General features: G+C 39.1%; 1 protein-coding gene across 4 annotated transcripts in view; it reads right to left on the bottom strand.

The window, feature by feature from the left end:
• The window catches only part of LOC143293459 (SMC5-SMC6 complex localization factor protein 2-like), a 60695-nt gene that overhangs the window by 16589 nt on the left and 25814 nt on the right, over positions 1-18292 (bottom strand). For all 4 annotated transcript variants that reach the window (XM_076604335.1, XM_076604333.1, XM_076604334.1 and 1 more), the window contains 8 exons: positions 17958-18033; positions 15968-16031; positions 14530-14616; positions 12885-12929; positions 11772-11835; positions 10962-10999; positions 1250-1418; positions 236-331 (listed from right to left, as the gene is read on the bottom strand). In XM_076604335.1, coding sequence (XP_076460450.1) covers positions 236-331; positions 1250-1418; positions 10962-10999; positions 11772-11835; positions 12885-12929; positions 14530-14616; positions 15968-16031; positions 17958-18033 — 639 coding nt within the window. The remainder of the gene's footprint in view (positions 1-235; positions 332-1249; positions 1419-10961; positions 11000-11771; positions 11836-12884; positions 12930-14529; positions 14617-15967; positions 16032-17957; positions 18034-18292) is intronic.

Genomic DNA, 18292 nt, shown 5'->3' with positions numbered 1-18292 from the left:
AGGAAAAGTTATAAACAAACTTCATGCTTATTTAAACCGACTGGAATAAATGGTCTTTATGAAAAAAGGAAATCACTATCCGTCCACCATGGCAGCAGCTGGGAGCTAACAACCCCCCTACAATAGTTGTTCAGCTACATAAAAATGGAAGACATGCAGTAAACAGCACCATCACCCACACCCACCATCCATGAACACATCTAGTACACTATGATGCCAACAACAAATAACATACTGATGAAGAAGAGCCACCGCTGAATTTGTGGTTTACAGGGCAGGGAATGGTACGTCAAGGAGATGATGTCTGATGACAGTATGTCCATCAATGAAGCTGGAACAAAAAATATGCAAGAGAAATCAATGGAGTGCATATAGGGGATTCATGCATGTAAGTGCATATTGAACATATATAAATAAATACATAAATAGTTAAAGTGCCAACGGGCATATTCCAATTCCGAAAGGCCTACTACTCATCTACAATCACTGAGATATTCAGCAGGAGGCTTTGACTGCTTGCACATATGGAATAGAGGGTGTGAATTTATTTCCCAACCCATAGTACAAAATCTACATATACTTCATTATCAATAAAGGATAATTACTGCCTACAAATGGTACTGAGTGAAAGCCATCATACACTCATTAAACAATCACTGTTTCATTGACTGGGTGGGGTTAAGGGCAGGTGGAAAAATAATGAATAGACTCATTAACTCTGAATGTACAGTATCAAGAATTAAAAGCCACACTGGTGTTTGATCATTTTTATTTGACCGCAGCTGTCTGGCAATTTATCTTCCATGCACTGAAAATGCTCTCCTTACACGTTTCACTCCTTTAAGTGGAAGACCAGAGACTTCTAATGAATTATTCAAATCTAATTCTTGCAATGACACTGCATACTACTACAGAACATCAACAATTATATGGACCAGTTGCGCAAGTAAATGACATTAACAATTTTTTTTCTTTTACAGTGGATCAATTTCATTTACCACAACAAAACCAAAAAGTTAAAAACACTGCTTCTTTAAAATAGGGAATGATATGATATACACAGAGAAAGATAAAAAAAAAGCAACATAAACAACAACAAAAAAACCTAACAAAACACAAAAAACACACACGACAAATACAATGTTTTAAAGTCAAACAAAATAACACAAAAACAATGCCCATGGACAAGCACGAACAAGCCGAGACAATGACTGTGACAGTACTACAACAAGCAAGGCTGTGCCCGCACCAGGCTGGTAGTCATCAAACAGCCGACGCAGACAGGCGTGAGAGGCACCGATGTGGACGCCGCAGGCTGCAGGGGACACCGTCTCTGTGAACAGCCGGCCCAAGGCCGGGTCGCTCAGCACGCTCTCCCCTGGGGCAATGTCACGGATCTCCTCCTCCTCCAGCCGCAACTGTCACACACCATCCAGGATCAACACTACCTGCCCCCATCAGTGCAGCTGCACTGCAGTTTCTGTGGACCGGACTTCAACAGCGGAGAGCGCTGTCAAAGCCATACTTTGTACACAAAACATCATCAAAAATACCTCCGGAAAGCACTGGTGAACAATGCAGAGGGTAAAAGAAACAAGCCAAAATAACACAGACAGAATACAGCTGATTTAGTGAAACTGAATGTACCCACTGCAGTACCAAAATAACTGTATTTGGTCCATGTGTAGTAACAGGGTGTTACGGATAAATCAGTACTCGGGTAACAAGGTGTAAAATAACTGCGACCACAATAAATATTTGTGACTGACATTAAGTCAGTGAGATCAATGTGGACAGACAAAGGGTTCACAAAAAATCTAAAACTGCTGTTCTTTCAAACTGAATGAACCATCTGTGAGTCAAAAGCCCCTGAAGATTTGCGACATGAACTGGTGAGAGGGGGGAGGGGGTACTGGCTTTTAACCTCTACAGAAGACCAAACACTGGGCCCTGCCAAGCTCTTTCTCAGAATGGAGGGTTCATATGGCTCAAATGAGAAGACTGTGACCACACATTCAAATGTCATTTCAAACCATAAAAGGCCATAGGAGAGTTATTCAAACCTGATGGCCAACTGTGCAGATGTATCTCTCAGCCAGACTGGGACTACAGTGTGACAGGAAGCACAGAAAGTGTTACATAGTCTCGAACCATACTGGATTCTCTTACCATCATCACTATCAATCTCAACTCCATTGTTCCAATTCTTAAAAAAAAAGGGAGGTAGTAGTTAACAGACAACTACAGGGGCGTGTCTTTGCTCAGTCTGATTAGCAAATGTTATATGTCAGTGCTAAATGCAAGACTTGCTAAATGGGCTGAAAAAAATGGTAAGCTAACAGAGTCACAGGCTGGATTCAGGCGTGGTTATGCCACAACAGATCACATTTTTACTCTGAACACAGTTATTGAGAAATCTCTATCAAAGAAGGGAGGCAAGCTTTATGCATGTTTTGCTGACCTGAGAAAAGCATTTGACTCTGTGCAACGGCAGTCTTTATTTGATATTTGATTCAGAATGGTATAAATGGAAAATTTATGAATGCTATCATTGCTAAGTATAAATGTGTTACCATACTGGATTCTCTATCATCATCACTATCAATCTCAACTCCATTGTTCCAATTCTTAAAAAAGGGAGGTAGTAGTTAACAGACAACTACAGGGGCGTGTCTTTGTTCAGTCTGATTACTGAAGATAAGTTAACAGTTTTTTTTGACTGTCCCGTTGGCCTAAGGCAGGGATGTATGTTAAACCCTATATTGTTTTCATTGTTTGTTAGTTTCAGTTTCAGTAGCTCAAGGAGGCATCACTGCGTCCGGACAAATTCATATACGCTACACCACATCTGCCAAGCAGATGCCTGACCAGCAGCGTAACCCAACGCGCTTAGTCAGGCCTTGGAAAAAAAAAGAAGAAAAAAAAGGGGTGAATAAATAATAGATAAATACATAAAAAAACAGCAATTACTACCACTACTAATAATATGTATAAGGCGCAAAAACTTGATGAAGTCAACTATAAGCGTACATAGATAAATAAATAAATTTAACGAAATTGCATCAGCAATTGACAACAATGGTACTTATGGAATTTAGTTTTTGCCAGATTTATTGGAGTTGTACATTCTTCTGTTCGCGGATGATATTGTACTGCTATCTAACACTGTGATTGGTCTACAAAATCAAATACATATTCTGAATAATGTATGTAAAACACTCTTCCTGAGTGTAAATACTGACAAGACTAAAGTGATGGTTCTTCGAAAAGGTGGCTTTTTGGGAAGAAATGAAAAGTGGAATCTCAATGGAAATGCCCTAGAAGTAGTGAATGAATATAATTATTTAGGGTTTGTTTTTACAACAAAAATGAATATAAACAGATCAGAAGAGACCTTCTGAATGATATTTCCAAAGTATGTTTTTTCAAAATATTTGATGCTCAGGTACAATCCATTCTTTTGTACGCTTCTGAGATGTGGGGTCTCAACAGACTTCATAATATCAAGAAGGTTCATTCCTTTGCATGTAAATGTTTTTTGAACATACCACTTTGAGTACCAAACAAGTTTGCATACGGAGAATTAGGATGTTATCCACTGTATATAAATAGTGCTATGAGGTATATCACATACTGGTTAAGGTTGTTGATTATGAATGTGCACTGATTACCCAGACAGGCATATTTGATGTTGTTTAAGCTGGACAAAAGGGGAAAAAAATGCTGGGTGTCTTTAGTCAAATATACTTTATTTAGACTTGGATTTGGGTATGTCTGGCTGCAACAGCGCGTTGGTTGTGAGCAAAATTTTTTGTCATTATTTAAGCAAAGAATGAAAGATATATTAATGCAAGAGTGGGACGAGTCAGTAATGTCAAAAGATATATATCATAACTATGGACTATTCAAATCTGGTTTTGAATGTGAGCAATATTTTCACTGTGGATGAAGTGTTTTAGGGACTGCTTGATTTGCTCCCAATAAATGGGTCATTTTTCAGGAGAACATTTAAATGTAATTCAAATTACTCCTGTCAATGTTGTAACGTGGTCAAAGATAAAAATCATTTTATAAACTGTTGTGACGTATACAATAACCTAAGGCAAAAACATCTGAACTCTGAAGATCAATCATATTTTCACTTGCTGAAGAATAGTTCTATTTATAGTACTTGAAAACTCTGTGTTTATATATTTAATGCCCAGATGATATGACAGGAATTTGTTGACAGCAATGAAGACATTCAGAATTAATTTACAATGCACAAGAGGCACTTCAGTTCTACAGGTTTAAGTTAGTATGTATTTTACATTAAGTTGTTGCTACGTGATCACCATATTGTGTACTTTTGACCTCTTTCTAGGTGCCAGAGGCCTGGACATTAAAGTTTTTGTTCTTGTTCTTGTTCAACTCCACTGGACATTATGAAATAAAATATAACAAAGCCTTGCTCATATTCAATGGCCCTTTATGATATGTTTGGCTAAATGTGCTATATTTTAAATTCAGTGATCATAAGAAGAAGAAGAATTATTGTTGTAAAGTGGCTACTGTGTAAAAATAAGCAGACATATAGACAATGATGATAATGAAAGTGGCGGATGTCAACTTAAATTCTAGATGTCTGTTAGATTGATCACAGTCAATCATAGGACTTGAAATGTCTGCTTTCTGTCTAAAAAGGCAGAACAAGAAATTAAGAAAAGTATGTTGCTGAGTCATGCTTTCAAACTGGTTCTCTCTAGCATACAGTTCCCCGCATTTTGAATCAAGCAAGAATCCAAACTGTCTGGGAGTACAGATCATCACACGAGTGTGATCAATGGAAAACAAACCTGTAACATATATATATATATATATATATATATATATATATATATATATATATATATATGTATATAACCCTTGATTTCCTCAACGGATCAACACTTACCTCAGGGTCGTTCCCTGGGGCTCTCAGATTTATGTACTTCCATATATTCACAAGAAAATCTCGTATCAGAATTTGAAACCAGAAAGACTAAGATTACGTAGTATTTATGTACACCTAGACTGTCAATATAATGAACTATCAAAAACATAAATCCAGTAAAAAGATATATATCTTTATCAACATATGCTACAATATTCAATATTCAACACAGAACATAAAAAGAGAAATTATTCTCAATAAATGCTACAATATCTAATTTTCAACCAGGTAGAAAATGCAAGATATCATTATATATAATTTCATATCTAACTTTTAACATTGATGATTATAAAAAGTGAAATTAATAATAATAAAAAAAATATACATATAAGAAAAATAATATATATATATGTATATCTTACAAAAAGAGATCATTACCAAATGGGAACTGGCCATTCTAAACCCAAAAGACTCTGCCACCATGCACATTCTAGAACCAAACAGGAATGTAGGTCCACCCAACGAGCGACACCTCTCTCTATTTTCACGTCACAGCATGGACGGATGGAAAGTGAAGAGCACTGCTCCCAGCCAACCCCCCCCGGCTCAATATGACAGGACTTGGTCCCCCTTTGCCAATCAATGGCTTCAACAGCCTGCCACCACTCACATAAAGCACCAGCTGACACAGGAATGCACATACCTCCATATATCAAAGTAGTAGTGACCCAGTGATACCGAGTGTGGTGGTACGGAAATCCCTTTCATAGAATACATCATTTTGTCCCCCCCACCCCCACCCTTTCCTCAATTTAAACCCCTTCACCGCTGAATGCTGCTGAAATGAGATCAGTTTGAAATGTGGTTCCTTCTTTCTGGGTTCCTTGCAATGGTGAAATTGATTTTGATGAAGAAAAGCAATGCAATCCCAAGAGTAAAAAGTAAAGAAAGGTGACTGACATCCTGACCTGTAAGAGCTGTCTTATCTCTGTGCGGAGACAGACCTTCCATGAATGTGTTTTAATTGTAGGAGCTGTGTGCCAATGTGGTTTGCACAGGTGTGTCTCCTTTGTTTGTGGATCAGTGTGTGTGTGTGTGTGTGTTCTTTCTTTAGTTTAAAGTCTTTTCACTTTAAGTGATATTAGACATGCGCGCGTGCGTGTGTGCGTGCGTGTTTGTGTGGGAATATACTGTTTTGTGTGTTTGTGGGTGGGGGATGGAGAGGGAGCCTATAGTGTACATTTGTCAACTGAAGTTAGGTACGAGTGTTTCTGAGACTGCAAATTGTTGCATGTGTGCTTTACATCCATATATATATCCATATATATATATATATATATATATATGTGTGTGTGTGTGTGTGTGTGTGTGTGTGTGTGTGTGTGTGAGTGTGTGCACACGCGCGTGTGTGTGTGCACATGTTTAAATGCTTGTGCGAGAATACATGTGTGCAGGTGCTTTCACTTCACTGAACATGGCCCATTTTTAATATTACTTTATTTCAATCATCTGCCTGCCATGGATCGCATTTTGTTATATTTTAAGATATTTACTTGTCTACTTTGTTTCATTATCTAATTTCATTTTCTAAACATGTTTTATAGAAAAAAAAACCAAACCTTGGATAGGCTCTCAAAGCTTGACCAGTGTGTTAGGTTTATGTGCAGATCAGGTATCTGCTCCTCATAGCTACAACAGTGCAATGAGGCTCTCGCAGTGTTATGTGGTGTTCATCTTGCTATATCTACTGGAATCTAGATTGTGGAGCATACTTGTTTACATGTATTGATAGCCTGAAGTGTGTTGCGAAAGCTGGAAAAAGCTGGGGCCAGTACCAGGTGTGTGAGTATTGTTATCCCTCTGCTGCTGACAAGCATGCTCATCAGAGAAGGGCTGTTGCCTGAGATGAGACAGATTACAGGTCAGGATGCTGGGAAAACGGAGATATGACATAGGTTTGGCGTGAAGCCATCACAATTCCTGGGCTCAAGACAGGCAAGGACAAGAGAAGGCTGCCAGTTACAGACCAGATCAGCCTGACCAACTGTGTTGTCAAGACAGAATGATCACCCGGTGCCTGCTCTGGTATCTCGAGACTGAAAACCTCCTGGTTTGACCCCTTTGTTGCTGTGGGTTCTTTTACCCAGACCACCACTAAAGGTCTGGTGGAGGGAGGAGCAAAAATCTTTGTCTTTATGTGAGAATCAAACCTGCGGCCACTCGCTTCCCAGTCAGGAGCATTACCACTAGACCAATGCTCCATGCTGAAGGATTTGGGAGGCACTGGGTCTGCCGATGTTTCTGGTGGTTTAAGTGAGGGTGGCTCATTTTAATTCCTCACCTTCAAACACTAAGTACTTCAAAGTGTTCAGCTAAATGTGTCAGGTCAAACTGTTGTGGGCATGATAGCTGAATGGTGGTAAGAACTTTGGACTTCTATCCCACAGAACTGTGGGATCCAGGATTTCACATGTTAAAAAAAGGGGAAACAAGAGAGGAAAGGCCTTCAAGACTCACTTGTGATACACTTAAAAAAAATCAAAAAAATCTAATTGTTAAAATGTGTTCTGTATTTGTTATTATAAAGCTTCGGGTTAAAAAAAAAAAAGAAAAAGAAAAAAGAAAATAGTCCTGACGGCAGATTCGAACCCCGCGTGTTCGGGTGAGAAGAAACTGTCTTACCCAATACACTATTGTGGCTCCTTAATTGACATTAAAAAAATTTAACATTTAAACATGCTTTTTTAAGGGCGATAAATTGATTGTGGTATTTGCAGTGAGAATGCTGTTTAAATCATATTATTCTGGTGTATCTTGGGCATTCACAAAATCTTTAAGGGCAATTAAAAATTCTTTTTAAGTCCGCGGTAAAGGAGACGTGGCTATCGCTGCAATCACACTGCAACATTTAGCTGTTTTCTCTGGATCTAGATAGATGTACAAGTTTAGTTACACCCACCAGGTTGATTCAGTTTCTCGTTATGTTTATTCTAGTTTTAAAGTTGATATGAAAATTGAGTATTTTCTTAAACTAATAACATGTAGAGCCAAGTACAAGTACTTCTAAACATTGTATAAGTAAAAAGGACTTCATTTTGAGAAAAGTCAAGACTGGAAATTTTTACGTTTCATCATGGGTATTAACTCTCATGGTTTATTATTTTAAACTGTGAATTCCGACTGATTTTGTTGATATTTTTATGGCAGTTTGGGGCATAATCCAGTAAGTAATGAGGCGTTCACAAATCTTTCTCTGAATAAATATTTAATGGTCTTCTCCAACTTTCCATCACATGTTATCGTGTATTGTCGATTGAATATAGGATTGAATAGGCAGGTCAACTTGAAACAAAATGGGGTCCTTTGCATTTGCGAGGAATATGAGCACGTGCTTTGAATAGGTATAAATATGTGTACGCAACTGAGTTTTGCCCATGACCTTCAGGGCTCAGCCAACAGATCTATAAAGTCCACTCGTAGCACTGATTTTAGTATTTTCCGAAAAAGACCACTTGGGCGAATGAACATAGTGAAAGCCCTGTACACTGAGAGTAAAACACACAAGCTTTTTATGTATTAAGTATAATTTCAAAATGTAATTAACCCCCCTAGCATTAATTACAGATTAATTTCCCTTTTTTACTATCTGCACCAAAGACATGCACCAGAAATATAACTTTCATGCTTAGCAAAAGAAGTTCCTGTTCAAACAAAAAATGATAAAAATGGCTGCTCTTGTTGCTGTATCAAAGTGCCAAGTTTAGAGAATAAAAAAATATAAATATAACAGTAAATTCAGTTTGCATATAATTTGGATTCTTTTTTATTTTTTGTGTGCCCATCCCAGAAGTGCAATATTGTTTTAAACAAGATGACTGGAAAGAACTGAATTTTTCCTATTTTTATGCCAAATTTGGTGTCAACTGACAAAGTATTTGCAGAAAAAATGGCAATGTTCAAGTTTACCATGGATACACAGACACACACAGACAACTGAACACCGGGTTAAAACACACTCACTTTGTTTACACAAGTGAGTCAAAAGGGGGCTTTTCCATATAAATCTATTATCCAGTGCCGTAATTACTTTCACATGCATATGCATGCAGATGATCAAATACACTCACTTAACTCTTTCGTTCCTATTTTTCTATGAACCATTACTCCCCCTTGTTCTGAGATCCCTACCATTCGCATATTCCCTTCATTCCTGGATTTAGAGAAGAGAAAGAAAGTATGAAGCAGGGTACTTATTTTGGAGGCTTACGGTAACGCGGCTCATTACAGTACACTAAGATTGTCATATACTGTTGTGTTCAGAATTGATGTGAGAAGTTGTCTGAGACCCTGTTGACACTATAGGGTGACATCTCTGGTGACACTCAGGTGTAAAACAGGTGACTTTGGGGTCAAACACAATGCATACAACTACGTACTACATGCAGGACAGTGTTTTGCTTGCAGAGTATGCACATCATGCAGGTACTTACCGAGTAGTGCCTCGCATGTATCTCAGTGCCACACTGCTAGTCATATCCACGAAAAACTGTCACAATTGTCACTACTATTGTCCTTATCACATGAATGATTTGAACTTTGTCTCAAAGAGAATATTATATGCCTTTCACTACACTAGCAGTCACTGAGCCAGAATCAGTTCATTATCTACACAATTCTTGAACAAAAACTATTCAGAAACGATACTGTCTCTAAATACGCATGTCCATGTCACAATCATCACGTAATATGCCACACAAAGGTGACACGTGTGTGATATACCTTGAAGCAGTCATGCCAGTTACTGCACAAGTATACACCACAATTTTTTACACTTCTTACTTTTTTTAACTTTTCATCACCCGCTATCTGTGCTTCTGTAGCAACAGCTAATTGCACTCTCTCCTTGTCATTCATTTGAAACAGATCGAAATTATTATCTGTTAGAGCGTTGTGAAACTCATCATCAGAAAACTGGTCACAATCCGAACTTTCTACACATTCCGTTTTTCTGTGCCCGTGTGTCTACACAGCACATCAGCAAGAATGTAGCGGCGCCCACTTTCCCACGGCCTAGGGAGGGGGAAGGGGGTGTCTGGCATCCATTCCACTCATAAACACTGCCCTGCTAGTGACCCGGTCAAGGATAGATGACGCGCACTGATGACGCGACTCGCGGGAAGTTCAAAGCGCTTACCGCGAGAACCGATTTTCCGGGCTGCAGGAAGGAAAGGGGGAATTCTCTGCTGCACGGTTTTCCGGCCTCCAGGAATGAAAGGTAAAAATCCTGTAAACCGGAAAACCGTGCTGCAGGGATGAAAGAGTTAAGATCCTGCCATCCATGTCAACATTCGCCATTGGGTCATTTATGGAAAAACAAATGCATAAAGCAGGCACCCATGTCCCATAACACATTAATATATCTGCCTAAGCAGCAAGAGTAAAATATGTCATATTTTCAATAGCAGGCACATCAAAAGGAGTAAACAGGTGCTTTGCAGTTAAGTTTCTCAAGAAGGTGTCACTGCGTTCAGAAAAATCTATATACGCTACACTACAACCGCAACGCAGATGCCTGACAGCAGAATAACCCAACGTGCCAGTCTGAGCTGGAGTGCATACATGTATCTGTGTACCTATCAGAGTGGATTTCTTCTATAGAATTTTGCTGGAGTGCAACTATCTTGTTGTTATGGATTCTTTTTCAGTGCACAAAGTATGGGCTGCACACAGGACCTCGGTTTATCATCTGAATGACGAGACACTCAACATGTGCTTTGCAGACCGAGTATGAATGGAAAAATAAACCAACAAAAAATGAACCAGCCAATGTTGTGCTGGATGTTGGGCAAACTACTGCACTACCAAGTAACCTGAAGGTTGAATTTTACTTTTTGAATCTTAACCCGTCCAGCCAGTGCTTGCCACGCAGTAGCAATTTCATCAAAGCCTACTCTTTAGTCAATACCTACAGCTTCAGACATGTGTGCAAAAACATACACACAAAACTAAACAAAAGAAAAACCATCCCAAAACAATGAAAGTGACTTACTTCCTTCAGCGTACGTTTCTGTTCGTCAGTGAAATTTTCTGAAATGTGAAAAAAATGATGCAAAATACAGCACAATCAAATGTTTTTTTTTCCTTAATAGTACATACTGCTGCATTACACAAATACTGAAGACTACAAACAAGATTTGATGAATCTGCATTCAAAATTAATTATGAAGCACACAGCTTTTAGGGTGATGTCTGTTCTTTGAATCTATCCTTGCAAATCCACAAACAAGGAATTTAACATAGACAGGTACAGAAAAATCAACAACATATACAACACGTATGAGTGCTTGCAAGGGTGTGTGAGCATGAATGAGTGAATGTAGGAAATTATAATGTAGAACAATGAATTGTGTGTGGATATGGATACTTCCATGCATATGTAACAGTTTGAATGTACGCATGTGACTGTTGGGCATGTATAACATGTGACATCTTTCCCAATACACTGTGAGAATACTGCAGAGGAATCAACCACGTGAAAGCAGACACTGATAACTATGAAGTCTTCACACAGCTTAAGTCAGCTCACTTAAATAAACAATCATTAATTTATGTCATTTTACTTGAATGTTATTCATTGAAATCTTTTCCTTTTATGTATGAAACATTTTCCAAAAGCAGAAACTGACAACTGTAAGGCTATCATAGTGTTGAAATCAGTTCACTCAAATAAAACAATCACTCATTTATGTAATTTCACGTGTGTTATTCATTTAGATCTTTTCCATTTTAAAAATTCTTATGAGATGTTGTCATGTTCTCTGAGAAAGGAGCTCTATCAGCATTTTCCAATCAAACTTACCGTAATCCATTTCATCACTCTCATTCTCCTCTTGTGAGTAAGATTTGCCAGACAGAAGCTCTTTCTGTAAAGCAAGAATTTAATATGACAGAATGAAAGAAATCTAACATCACTGCATTTGATACTTAAAGCAGCACTTTTTCAATTCAAAATATACCTACAGACTCACAACATGTCCTCTTTCTCTCATCCAAAAATATGCACTTGAAAATTCTAATACACTAATGAGAGAGTCACGCACATTCATGAAAATTGAAAAAAAAGACTACACATGAACAGGATTAAACACAGCCAGTTATCCTGAATACCCAAACAATACTTCTCAACAATGAGTTTCCACTCCAGAACCCAGACAAATGAAAACTATTTTGTCAGTTATTATTAGCTAAGTACTATATGTCAGACCAATCCAAACTTGACGTGATGCTTGAAAATGTTGCTACTGATGTATCTGAACCTAACATCCTATTAAAATTACAAAGATATTGTCTTTTGTCAAGATCAGCACCATATGAAATGCACAAATTCTACACATACATATAAACCAATCAGCTTGATTGAATCAAATAGCTTATTATCAGATGACAACAGACAGAATTAGATAACACTCCCAGAGAAAGAGAGCGACTGCCTATAAGGTAAAAACTGTCATAATAACCCCCACACAGGTAAGGCTGAACATGGGAGCTGCAGCCCACAAATGCAGAACACATGGAAACTGTGATATGTATGATCATGCTGTTTGCAAAAGTTCACAATGTCAGAACAGAGAGGCATCAATGCCAGTCATATATCACACCAATTTGTATATTAATGCTGACATCTCTAACACTGTAAAGCTTGGAAATCCTGGCGATGACAGATGGGGCACAAAACTGATGTCACCCTGCAATACTGAATAAACTCCAAACCAGCTGTGCAACTCTTAGCGTTCATTAAATAGACTGCAAACCATTGTACAGGTCATTTAGGACCAAGCAGTGCAATTCACATTCAAACAGGTGATAAGAATGAGATCACTTTTTTATTTTCAGCGCAAAAAAGGCAGCATAACAAAAGGTTTGAAAAACGAAGAAAATAAAGAAAGCAACAAGACACCAGTGCACCACTCACTCGAAGTTTTTCCTGCATGGCTATGGTCTTTTGTTCCTCTGCTTCCTGCACACAGTTTCAGCACACACGTTTAGAGCAAGGCCAACTGAATTCACACGAGTGTTGAGGAAAATCAGTGACGTACATCTTCACTGCATTTGGTTGTTGGGTTGAGTGATCTGATTGTTCATGCTTCTGTACTACATTCAAATGCAGAGTCTGACTGTGTAATGTTTCAGACATTGTCACTGCTTTGTCAATCATACTGTTCAGTTGCATGAAGTTTTTGTTATCATCTCGGGTGCAATAGTTGAATGGTTAAAGCGTTGGACTTTCAATCTGAGGGTCCCGGGTTCGAATCTTGGTGACGGCGCCTAGTGGGTAAAGGGTAGAGATTTTTATGATCTCCCAGGTCTACATATGTGCAGACCTCTAGTGCCTGAACCCCCTTCGTGTGTATACGCATACAGAAGATCAAATACACACATTAAAGATCCTGTAAACCATGTCAGCGTTTGGTGGGTAAATGGAAACAAAAACATACCCAGCATGCATACCCCCAAAAACGGAGAATGGCTGCCTGCATGGCTGGGTAAATGAACAAAATGGTCATACACGTAAAATGTTACATGTTTGTCTGAGTGTGTATGTGTGTGTGTGCCTGACACCTGATTAAATGACACAGGAAACAAATGATGAGCTCCCAGTGGCAGCTGTCAGTCGGCTCTACCCAGGTAGGCAGCCTGTTGTGGAAATGACCCCGTGTTTGTAAAGCGCTCAGAGCTTGGTCTCCAACCGTGAATAAGCGCTATATAAGTAACCATATCAATCAATCAATCAATCTCCACTGCATACAGATGCTGGATCTGAATGACTTTCATACACATCTACAGCACTGTCAGTCATGTTACTGAGTTGTATGATCTCAGTTTTCACAAAGCAATTGAGCAAACTGATTTCATTTGTACATTTTTACTGCGTTTAGTTCAGACTTGACAGAGCAGGAATTTTATACATCTTTACTGTACTGCCAATCACATCAAATGATCAACAAAATTTTCAAGCAAATCTGTAGTATCTAATTGCTGAGTCAGATAAACTCATGTTTCATACATCCATAAAATGTTAAGTTCAAAATCATACGCTGATTTTTCACACAAATAAACTGAGCTGAGGCTTTATACATCTCACAACATTCAGTTGTCAGTCGTGGAAACAGAATTGAAGGAAAAAAAACTGCAGCATTTAATTTTCTGAATTCTAACACATTTTAGAACAGGAAGTATAAAATATATGAATGTCAGCCATACAAATGTAAAATACAGTCTCAAATTTTCAATGTGCACGTTATACAAACATACACAACCTGCTCATGTGGAAGGTCACTCATTCATAACAAATTACATAATCTGTGACAATGTGCACACGGATGGTGATGAGCTAGTAATTCAGTATGTGTGATAAAAGTGCCCCAATGTGTTTGCATTGAAGATGGGAAGAGCACGTGAAAGACAGATGCATGCACATACACTGACACAGAGAGAGAGAGAGAGAGAGAGAGAGAGAGAGAGAGAGAGAGAAGCAGACAGACACTGTAAGAGGAACAAGACAAGAGTACCAGCAAACCCCCACGCCCTTCCCCTCCCTCCACCGCCCCAAAACTCACGTGTTTCTTGGTGTCCCTGAGCAGAGAGTCCAAGGAGAAGGTGGTGGGGCGGCAGCGTGTCCCTGCTGTTGTTTCCCCCAACAAACCCTGGAAAAAAAAAAAAAACCCACATAAAAAAACCTGGTCACAATGCGTAACGGTCATGTGACATTTATCTATTTATCTTTGTTGCTCAGAGCCCCAAGCATCCCTATGGGGAGCACCAGAAAGGGTGGGAGCAAGGAGGAGGGGGTGGGAGATATGTGAGTCACCGCTGTTTGTGTTGGATCACACCGGTCACCCTCATGAAGAAGTCGAGGCAAACATAAACAGGGTTCACCAAAGTGGGAGAAATAAAATGAAAAATATATTTCCGACTGCAACCAACAAGGACCTTTCCCTCACATCCCCACAGCCAAATATCCTGTTCCCACTGTTCCACTGAAATGAACAGCCAGGTCAACATAACTGCCCACCAGTGCTCACAGCCAGAGGGTGAGAGTGAGGGGAACTCAGAACTCAAAACGTTTTTATTCAAGGATTAATGTTTTAGGCATTGCCTATTCTTCCAATCTGTCCTTGCTAATCTACATCTATTACAAGTAGCACACACATAAATGAAAGGATAAGGCTTTCATGCAGAATTGTATACATAATGAAGAAAACACCCTCCCCCAACCCCCCTCCCCCGACACACACACACACACCCACATCCGTGCACACACATGCATACACACACTGACACTCGCGGGAAGAGAGAGAGAGAGAGGTGGGGGAGAGGGAGAGAGAGAGCAAGGGGAAGGAGAGGGAAAGAGCAGGGGGAGGGAGAGGGAAAGAAGGGGGAGAGGGAGGGAGCGAGAGGGAAAGAGGATGGGGGGTGGGGGGGTGGAGTGAGAGAGAGAGAGAGAAACAGAGAGAGAGGAGAGGGAGAAGAGGGAGGGAGGGAGAAACAGAGGGGAAGAAAGAGAGCAAAGAGGGGAAATAGAGGGGAAGAAAGAGAAAGGAGAAATAGAGAGAGGAGAGAGAGCGACACTAGGTGTGAATTACAGTGATGACACCAATGGAAAGACAGACAGACATGTGACACTGACAATCTGATACTTAGAGAAATACAGAACGCAGTCACAATTTTCAAGTCTCCAGCACACAAAGTATTCTGACTTCAAGCCTTCCTGACCACATGATTTCAAACATTGAAAAACACCTAACTAGCACAATTCATTAGTCTATTTTATTGTAAAAGAAAAAGGCAAAACAATATAAATACACATTTCTATTCCTGGAAAACAACATCAATGCCATGGACAAGCTTATTAGCCTTCTTTATCATATCAAAACTTATTCTTTAGTGTATTCAAAACAAATGTATGTATGCCACATTAACTGCACTGAAAAAATATCTCATTGATAGTCAACCCAGTTTATTGCATTGACTTTAACAAAGACATAAACTGCTAACCTGTCCATCTTGCGCAAACATGTTTGTGTTGACTGTGGACAGAGGAGTGGAACCGCCGAGAACACTGGAAATGCAAAAAATCAAATCACTTTGCCCAATCATTTTCACTGTCACATAGCATCCTGGGATATGCTTGGCTGGTTTCTGGGGTGGGAATGAAGAAGGGAGAGCGGCTGAAGGTGGAGGAAGAGAAAGAGAGAGAGAATGAATGAATGAATGGTTTATTCATTTATAGGCCATTGTCCCTTATGAAAGGGTGTCACAAATTCTTCATAGACATCACATCGTGCATTGTAAAATGACATTCGTTCAGATAACATAAATATATCATACCTTATTTCTAAGTAATATACCCTCACCTTAGTAATACATAATACACATCATGAAAGATATTGTATTCAATTGACATTTATACACCTAAATGATATATGATATACGCTAAATAATAACTCTTACATGCATGGCTAATAACGCTCAGTTAAGTTATACACACTGTCCCTATGTAGTCGTTACTGGATACACTAAGACACAAGAACAGATCGGAGCTTAAACGATTTATACAGATAAATTGATAGGTTTCTAATAGTTTGTTCATGCGCTGATGCCATAAGTAACGACAGTCTAAACTGACTTGGGAACTTAAAATATTTCAATGGTATGTACTGTACTCTTAAATCATACAAGACAGGACAGGACAGAACAAAATGCACCTCATTTTCTTTCTCCATCTGGCAAAGTGGACATAATAAGTCAGCCTCGTTGTGCATTCTGTAACTATAACTATGTTCAGCAATATCGGAAATGCCCAGTCTGAATCTTGTCATTGTATACCTTAAATGTCTATCTAGATTCATTAGTAAATATGTTTTGATATCAGGTATAGTACAAAAAGTTCTGTAAACATTAAATCTTTCACTATTGTTTACATGAAAGTCCCATTCTTGCCATCTACACAGAATTAACCTTTCCTTGAAAACCTGAAGAAACTCGTCAATCCCTTCCACACCTTGGTTAAGCCACACATAACCAAAACCAAACATGCACAACTTAGAACGTATGTTAGAAGCCCAGTTTGTTTTACCACGTGCATCGAGATCGAATAACATTTTGCAGGCTTTGTGAGGTAGTCTAGACTCATGCATTCTTACTAATTTTAGCCAGTATTTAATGCACTTCATAACTGAATTTATATAAATAGGATACCTGTTTGTTTCTCCATGTGAGAGACAGAGAGAGAGAGAGAGGAGGGCTAGGGGTTTGGGGTGTGGGGGATAGAGATCGGGGCGGGAGAAGGCGCAAAGGAAAAGACCTGATTCTAAATCTCTTCATCACAATCACCACATGGAAACCAAGCACCTTATTAGAAATGCATACTTGATTAACATTATCAATACATAAAACTCACAATCACACTGTGACACACACACATGCAAACACTATAAAATGTACGTGTGCACACACACAAACACACACACATTTCCCAGTGCTGGTGCAGCCCCCCAGTGATTTTGAATAAACACAACTTAAAAAGCTGTATGATAGGAAATCAATGTGACGTGAAGAGGTAAGTGTCTGTGGGTGTCAGTGAACAGGAATGTGTGCTTGCGTGCACTCTGTGTGTGTGTGTGTGTGTGTGTGTGTGTGTGCAAATATAAAAACGTGTTTGTATGTGTGTCTATGGGCATTTGAATGAAATGAAGGGAGGAGAGAGTGCTTGACTTCTGAACTGCGAAGAAAGACAACAGGCAAAAAGGGGATCAGGGCTGAGATAAGCCAACAAGAGACAGAAAAATGTGAAGTTAGAGACATCAGTGACCATATAAAAATATGAATACCCCCTATTCCTCAAAACCTGCCTCCTCCCGCTCCCCCTGAAAGAAAAAAAGAAGAAGAAAAGAATAGACAAACAAAAATATACCCAAACACACACAAACAAGAAGAAAAAACTGAAAGAAAAACTCAAGAAAAGCCAAATGTCAAACTCACAGACCTGGACAGAAATGCTGGCTCATCACCAAGGGAGTCATCAGAATCATCCGATATGGGTGACTTGGGCGACCTATTCTCTGTACACACCAAAATGACCACAGGGGTTACAAACTCAATTTCCTTTTCTGGTCTGTTTGGCCCGCAATCAGTACACACACACACACACACACAACAAAAAAATCACACAACCCTCCCCCCCCACCCCCTGCACACACACAAACACATCATGCCCTTGCATACAACTCATCTGTCAAAATACATGTCAAATAGAACATGTCAGTCATACATAATACAATAACATCACAAAAAAACAACCAAAAACAAAAACAAAACAAA

The sequence above is a fragment of the Babylonia areolata genome, chromosome 19 (assembly GCF_041734735.1).
Source record: "Babylonia areolata isolate BAREFJ2019XMU chromosome 19, ASM4173473v1, whole genome shotgun sequence".
NCBI classification, from domain to species: domain Eukaryota; kingdom Metazoa; phylum Mollusca; class Gastropoda; order Neogastropoda; family Buccinidae; genus Babylonia; species Babylonia areolata.
The sequence above is the reverse complement of the archived record's forward strand: the minus strand, read 5'-3'. Positions and strand labels throughout refer to the sequence as shown.